Genomic DNA, 7,082 nt, shown 5'->3' with positions numbered 1-7,082 from the left:
ATGAAGGTTAGAACTGGTCAGCCTGAAAACCCTGTGGGGCTTCACTGGGGCCCAGCGGAGTGACCTACCTGCCAGGGGCACGCAGCTGCTGACAGGGTGGGGACGAATTTGAATCATTCTGCTCCAGCCCGAACGCTGGTCTTAATCCGCTGCAGGAGTCCACAACCCCAAGCTCCCCCACCCCTGCCTAAACAAGCACCTTTCACCTAAAAAAAATAACAATTTCCCCCAAAAAAGCCCAGGAATCTGCATTTTAAGAGGCACCCCAGCGACTCGCACGCACACTGCCCGGTTCGAGAAACGGCCAGACACTTTCAGGCCCCACGAGCCCCACGAGCAGGGCCCGCGGTGGCCCGAAACCCGCCCGCGACGACGCGGCCGCTCGGCGATCTCCGGAAGGTTCAGACGCCGAGCAGCTGCGCCCCCTCGCGGTCGCCAGGGGCAGTGGCCTGGGGCTTGGCTGGTCCAGGGCTCCGAGCGGGAACCCCCACACCCGCTCCGGGAATAACCGGCGTGGGCCCCTCTGGGAGTTCGAAGCAGGCATCTCTGGTGGGAGGGCCAAAGCCTTCCGCGCCGGAGGTCCCGATATCAGAACGCCACCCCTCCCCACTCCCCGACACAGAGCACCCGACGTGGGGGGGGGGCGGGGGGGGCGGGGGGGGCGCGGGGGGAGCCCCGCCCCGCCCGCCGACCCTACGCGCGTCACCGGGCGCGCGCCCGCGACCGCTGTGCGCAGGCGCCTAGGAGCCGCCATTGCACTCCAGCTGCCAAGTGGAGCGGCCTGTTAGCGGAAGTCCTCGGGCAGGTAAGGAAGGGTGAGTACGACGCCTGGAGGACAGCGGCCCCGGGGCTGAAGGGACAGCACTCTCGGGGCAGGGTGCCTCGCTTAGGTGTGTTTGACTGGAGCAAGGAACTACAATCCCCCAAATGCACTGCGCTGCAGGCTTGCGCGAGGCAGTGACGTGAAGGTTTTGGTCGCTATCATGTCTATGTGAGGGGGGGGAGGGGACACAGTGGCGAGGGGTGATGACGCGCTCTTCGTGAGGCTGGAGGGCCACCAGAGGGCTGCGCCAGGTCGGCTGGCAGCCGTTCTCAAAGCGCCTTCGCGAACCTTCCTGCTTGACCAATTTAAGCTGATGATCTACTCACCCTGCAGTATTTAGAGGTTACTTCAGTGTGTATTTTTTCTTTTTCTTTTTCTTTTCTTCTTTTCTTTTCTTTTCTTTCTTGATTTTATTTATTCATGACAGAGGGAGAGGCAGAGACACAGGCAGAGGGAGAAGCAGGCTCCCTGCAGGGAGCCCGACGCGGGACTCGATCCCCGGCCTCCAGGATCACACCCTGGGCTGAAGGCGGCGCTAAACCGCTGAGCCACCGCCACCGGGGCTGCCCCAGTGTGTATTTTCTAAAAACAAGGACATTGTCCTATATTCAGGATATTCAGGATCAGGTAACATCGATTAAGACTATAACCTAAAATGTACATTGTCCTAATAATGCCTATGTTGAAACTACCCTTTTTTTGGCCAGGGACCCCATCACACCCTGCGTTCAGCTGCCCTGTCTCCTTAGTGTCCAGTGCTCTGGAGCAGCAGCCCAGGATCCCTGGACTCTTGTGACTTTGACACTCTTAAAGATTCCTGGCCATTTGTTTTGTAGAACCCGGTTTGGGGTTGCCTGAAATTTCTTCACTATTTGACTTATGGACAGAAGTCCTGCTGATCAGATGCCATTATTCAGAGGCAGGGAGTACATCCTGGGTGGCGGAGGAGAACCAGTGACCAACCAGCCACAGCAGCCCCCAGATATGCTCCCAGACCTGTTTTATGGTTGCCTACCCTGCTGGGCTTTCACACTTACCTCACCAAGGTCTCTGGCTTCCCTCTAGTGTCCACCCTGGAGCCATGGTCTACGCCTTCCTCATCCACACCTTGCGGGCTCCACAGGCCCAGGACATGGGCCTTTGCCGAGTGCTCTACTCCTGTGTCTTTGGTGCTGAGAATTCACCCGATGACCCACGACCACATGGTGCTGAGAGGGACAGGCTCCTCCGAAAGGAGCAGATTTTGGCTGTGGCCAGGTAACACGCAGGCCTTCACTGAATGCATGCCTGATTGTAATGGGTTTGGGAGGGGGAGTGCTTGGGAGGGTTGAGGAGGCACAGAGAATCAGACTAAGAGGCAGAGAGAAAATCTGAGTAGTGTTTCCACGAGTTGTCCCTCATTCACAAGTATTTGTGAAATGCTGCTGTCATTATAATGACTCTTACAGCTAGCATTTATCAAGCTTATACATATGTGTTAAGTGTTTATGTTCTGAGCATTTCATGTATATGAACTCATTAATTCTTATAACAATCTATTGAGATAAATCGAGTTATTATCCCTGCTTTACAGATGAATAAACTGAAGTACAGGGATTTAACCAGCCCAAGGTTATGCAACTAGAACATGGCAGACTGGAATTTGAGTGTAGGCAGGCAAACCTTGGAACAGATTAAACATGCTTTGTGGGATCCCTGGGTGGCACAGTGGTTTGGCGCCTGCCTTTGGCCCAGGGCGCGATCCTGGAGACCCGGGATCGAATCCCACATCGGGCTTCCGGTGCATGGAGCCTGCTTCTCCCTCTGCCTGTGTCTCTGCCTCTCTCTCTTTCTCTCTCTGTGACTATCATAAATAAATAAAAATTTAAAAAAATTAAAAAAAAATAAACATGCTTTGCAGTGCAGGATTTCTCAGGGCTTTTAGTATATGTGCAGGCTTTATGAACTCCTAAGGAGGAGAGAGAATGTGATACATAGGGACTCTGAGCCCAGAGCCTCCTGAAAGCCTGGGATCCACAGAGAACAGTGTGGAAAACACTGTTCCAAATGTGGTGGCTGACCTTGGACCTTCCCCTCACAGAGCCAGATGGAGCCAGTAAGTGCCAGAATCTCTTTGCCTCTCTGCATTCTGTGTGGGGTGGAGAGATTAACATTCTGGGGCAGCCCTTTTGCCACCCCTTTTTTCCTCTGGGCCTTCCCTGCCCCTGCCTGGCACAGAAAACCAAAGGTCTTTAAAACCAGCCTGTGCATGGCCCAAATTAGAAGGTGATTCAGGAGGGATCAGACTGTGATTACAAAATCCTAAATGGCCAAGTGGAAGGTCTTTCTTTTTTGTTTGGAGAGGGTTGCAGGATGGGACAGGGTGGAGAGGCCCAGTTGAGTGTGGCTTTTACTTCTTGTGGCTTGCTTTTCTTTATGTTAAGGAGGCCTCTGTGAAATTGGTGGGGGCAGGATCTTTTTCTTCTGGTGCCCTTTCCTGGCCCAAGGGGCTATGTTCAAAACCTGCCTTCTCTCTCTCTCTCTCTCTTTTTTTTTAAAGATTTTATTTATTCATGAAAGACACAGACAGGCAGAGACACAGGCAGAGGGAGAAGCAGGCTCCTTGCAAGGATCGATGTGGAACTTGATTCCAGATCCTGGGATCATGCCCTGAGCCAAAGGCAGATGCTCAACTGCTGAGCCACCCAGGGGTCCCAGACCCCTTATCTTGAACACATGGAATGAAATGATTCAAGGCCTGGAGGCAGGAGCCTGGATTCCTGTCATGGTTCATGCTTCCTGCTTTGTGGTACTGAGCAGGTCATTTAGTTTCTCTAGGACTCAGTTTCTGCATCTGAGATGTGGAGTTAATAGCAACTCTCAATTCTCAGGGTGGCTGTGAGGATGACAGAAGTCTGACCCACTCACTCTCTGCAGGCAGGTGGAATCGATGTGCCGGCTGCAGCAGCAGGCATCTGGCCGGACCCCCATGGACCTGCAGCCTCAGTCCTCAGATGAGCCAGTGCCCTTGCATGAGGCCCCAGTTGGGGCCTTCCGTCTGGCAGCAGGGGACCCTTTCCAGGAGGTGCGGACAGTGGTGTGGCTGGGTGTGCTCTCATTAGGCTTCGCCTTGGTGCTAGATGCCCATGAGAACCTACTGCTGGCTGAGGGCACACTCCGGCTCCTGGTACGCCTCCTCCTCGACCACCTTCGGCTGCTGACCCCAAGCGCCAACCTCCTGCTTCGGGCAGATCGCATTGAGGGCATCCTTGCCCGCTTCCTGCCCCATGGTCAACTGCTCTTCCTCAATGACCAGTTTGTCCAGGGTCTGGAGAAGGAATTCAGTGCTGCCTGGCCCCGCTGACTCCTCACTGAGATGGGACTTCTGAAGGGGCAAGGAGGGAGGACAGGGATGGATGGACACACAGCCAGGTGAAGCTTGGCATTGGCCTCCTTCCCAGCCTGCTCCCAGCTCTCGTGTGGTACCACACCCAGGACAGGTGGATGGCTCAAGTTGGCAGGGGGGGGGGGGTGGGCAAGGGGTGGTGGGGAGGAATCCCAGAACATCCTGTCCCTGGAGTTGCCATCTGACTCATTCAGACTGCTGCAGTGGGCCAGCCCCACCTGTCCTTGACCCCAGTTTCTCCCATCTCCAGCAGCCAGCCCCCAAAACAGTCCACCAGTTGCTAGTGTTGGAGCATGAGGAGTGGAACTCAGCCCACTTTCTCTTCCAAATCCACAGTTGTTGCAGTGCAAAAGGAATCAGAGACTCCCAGGGTGGGGGAGCTGGCTGCTGCCTTTACACCCACTTAGGCAGCATTATCAAAGATTTTGTCAGTGAGGGCCTGCTTGGTGTCCAGCCCCATCACAGTTCACAAATGTGTCATTCATTCAGCAGGGGGATTCTTTTTTTTTTTTTTTTTTTTTTAAGATTTTATTTATTCATGAGAGAGACAGAGAGAGGCAGAGACACAGGCAGAGGGAGAAGCAGGCCCCACTCAGGGAGCCCGATGTGGGACTCGATCCCGGGTCCCCAGGATCACGCCCTGGGCTGAAGGTGGTGCTAAACTGCTGGGCCACTGGGGCTGCCCCAGCAGGGAGATTCTGTAACTCATTTTGGGCCCAGCCCTTGCCAACCAGGCAGCCTTGAGATAATCATAGGTTTCCCTCGTCTTCAGGGAGAGAAGGTACCATCAGGTGGGTGCAAGAGATCTGGCCAGGGTGAGGTTCTTTCTTATTTTGAAGTAAAAGCACCAATTGTGTGATTTCACTCTCTATTTATTTAAGTTTGGCTAATGCATATTTGCTTCAATGAGTACTTGCCTCTTTGTATGGCTCTGAGTTGGATATCTGAGCCTTTATGGTCAGAGATGCCCTCCAAGAAGCGGAGACCTCTTGTGCCTCACATCACTCTTGTCTCCTGTGCCTCCTTTGGGTAGCAGTACTTGTTTTCTCTACCAAAATGTGGTGGGTTGGCATGGATCTCTGAGAAGCAGAGCCTGAGGTAAGGATTAAATACAAGTGGTTTACATGGGAGGTGATCCCAGGAAGCACTGGAAGGGGAGGCAGCCCATACAAGTATCAAGGATACTTGGATTATCAAGGATAGGTAGGGAGCTTTGTACCTCTAGGGACCTGTAATACAATAGTCGGCTCTAAATGAACATTGGAGGGGTGAGGGGCTGTGGATGTTTGTCTGCCATTCCCTTCAGTCAGTGGTTGTGAGTTGGTCCTAGGGCAAATTCCCTGGCTCTTTCTGCCTCCAGAAAAAGGCAGTGTGGAGCTGGGCCTCGCTGCACAGTGGTCGAACCCAAAAGGATGTGCATGGGGCACCAAACTCCTATTAAAAGTCATTAATCAGCAGCTCCTAGTGGTGGTTTAAAATTATTCCATTGGAAAAAACCTCCATCAACATCAGTTTTCATGATCTGAATGTTACCTGTGAAGCATGGCTTTCTTGGACAGGAAAAACTAGCCTCCTAGGTGGTCATGGTTTAGGTTTGTGCCCCATCATGCTTCCCAAGTATCAGGTGCCATTTGGCACCCAAAAAGGACCCATTCACACCCACTCAGGAGGCAGCACCTATGATCGAGGTTTTGCTTTCTCGAGTCTGCAGCCAACACCATCAGCCATGCTGTGTTTTACACCATCACCATTGGGACAAGGCTACCTTCTCCATCAAAGGGTGCCACAAATCACCCTCTGACTTTGAAGACCTAAAGGGACCTTACTCTGTGTGTGGCAAGTCGTGCCACTGGAAATGTTCCACAGATCCTAGTGGGACACCAGTGCTCTATACAGTTGGCTCTCTTGGGCTACCCTTTCCTTCATTCCAGGTTAGTGGTCCTGGTGGGGTGCCCATGTTCTCACAAGAACAGGCTCCTCTGGTTTTGTTTGAAGGGCTCAAGCTTGTCTGGTCTGAAACCTTTCTGCCAATTTTTCTTTTCTTTTTAAAGATTATTTATTCATGAGAGACACAGAGAGAGAACAGACACAGGCAGAGGGAGAAGCAGGCTCCATGCAGGGACCCCGATGTGGAACTCGATCCCAGGACTTTGGGATCATGCCCTGGGCTGAAGGCAGACACTCAACTGCTGAGCCACCCAGGTGCCCCCCTATAGTGGTAAGTCTTAAAGGCAGGTAGTATCAGTCCTCTTTGTTCTTCAATAATGAGTTGGCTATTCTGGATCTTTTGCCTCTACGTATATACTTTAGAATCAGTTTGTCACATCCACAAAACATCTTGTTGGGAATTTGATTGGGATCACATTAAATCTGTAGACCAAATATATCAAGTTGGGAAGAACTGACATTTTGACAATTTTGAGTCTTCTGATCCGTGAACGGGGAATAATATCTCTCCACTTATTTTTTTTCTCCTTTGATTTCTTTCATCAGGGTTTTGTGGTTTTCTTCATATAAATCTTATGCATATTTTGTTATATTTATACTTAAATTTCATTTTGGGGGTGTTAATGGTAGCTGTGTAAATGACAATATATTTTCAATTCTATTTGTTCATTTTTGATATAGAGGAAAGTGACCTTTAAATATTAATTTTATATCCTGCAACCTTGCTATGATAATTTATTCATCCAACAGTTTTTCTTCTGAATCTTTCGTATTTTCTACATGGGCAATCGTGTCATCTGTGAACAAATAAAGTTTTATTTCTTCCTTTCCAGTGTATTTAGCTTTTATTTCCTTTTCTTATTGAATTAGTAGCACTTTCAGTGCAGTGTTGAAAAGAAGGGGTGAGATGGGACCTCCTTTTCTTGT

At 51.3% G+C, this 7,082-nt stretch overlaps 1 protein-coding gene across 7 annotated transcripts; it reads left to right on the top strand.

Moving 5' to 3' along the window:
* Positions 1 to 657: 657 nt before the first annotated feature.
* AP5S1 (adaptor related protein complex 5 subunit sigma 1) lies at positions 658 to 6,992 on the top strand. Of its 7 annotated transcripts, none has more exons than XM_077872352.1 (4): positions 658 to 805; positions 1,251 to 1,450; positions 1,889 to 2,080; positions 3,740 to 6,992. In XM_077872352.1, exons 3-4 carry the CDS (start codon positions 1,905 to 1,907, stop codon positions 4,164 to 4,166), a joined length of 603 nt encoding a protein of 200 aa, XP_077728478.1. In that variant the 5' UTR covers positions 658 to 805; positions 1,251 to 1,450; positions 1,889 to 1,904; the 3' UTR covers positions 4,167 to 6,992. The 7 variants fall into 7 exon arrangements, with proteins under 7 accessions (XP_077728478.1, XP_077728480.1, XP_077728485.1 ...); XM_077872354.1 differs by having other exon boundaries at positions 718 to 815; XM_077872355.1 differs by lacking the exon at positions 658 to 805 and adding an exon at positions 872 to 890.
* The last annotated feature ends 90 nt before the right edge of the window (positions 6,993 to 7,082 follow it).

Source organism: Canis aureus, chromosome 26 (genome assembly GCF_053574225.1).
Source record: "Canis aureus isolate CA01 chromosome 26, VMU_Caureus_v.1.0, whole genome shotgun sequence".
NCBI lineage: Eukaryota > Metazoa > Chordata > Mammalia > Carnivora > Canidae > Canis > Canis aureus.
The sequence above is the reverse complement of the archived record's forward strand: the minus strand, read 5'-3'. Positions and strand labels throughout refer to the sequence as shown.

Bases quoted from the DNA above. Each gene is read 5' to 3' on its own strand.
- AP5S1 (XM_077872352.1), top strand. From the start codon at position 1,905: ATGGTCTACGCCTTCCTCATCCACACCTTGCGGGCTCCACAGGCCCAG. The intron at 2,081-3,739 runs GTAACACGCAGG...CACTCTCTGCAG, and splicing joins CAGATTTTGGCTGTGGCCAG to GCAGGTGGAATCGATGTGCC.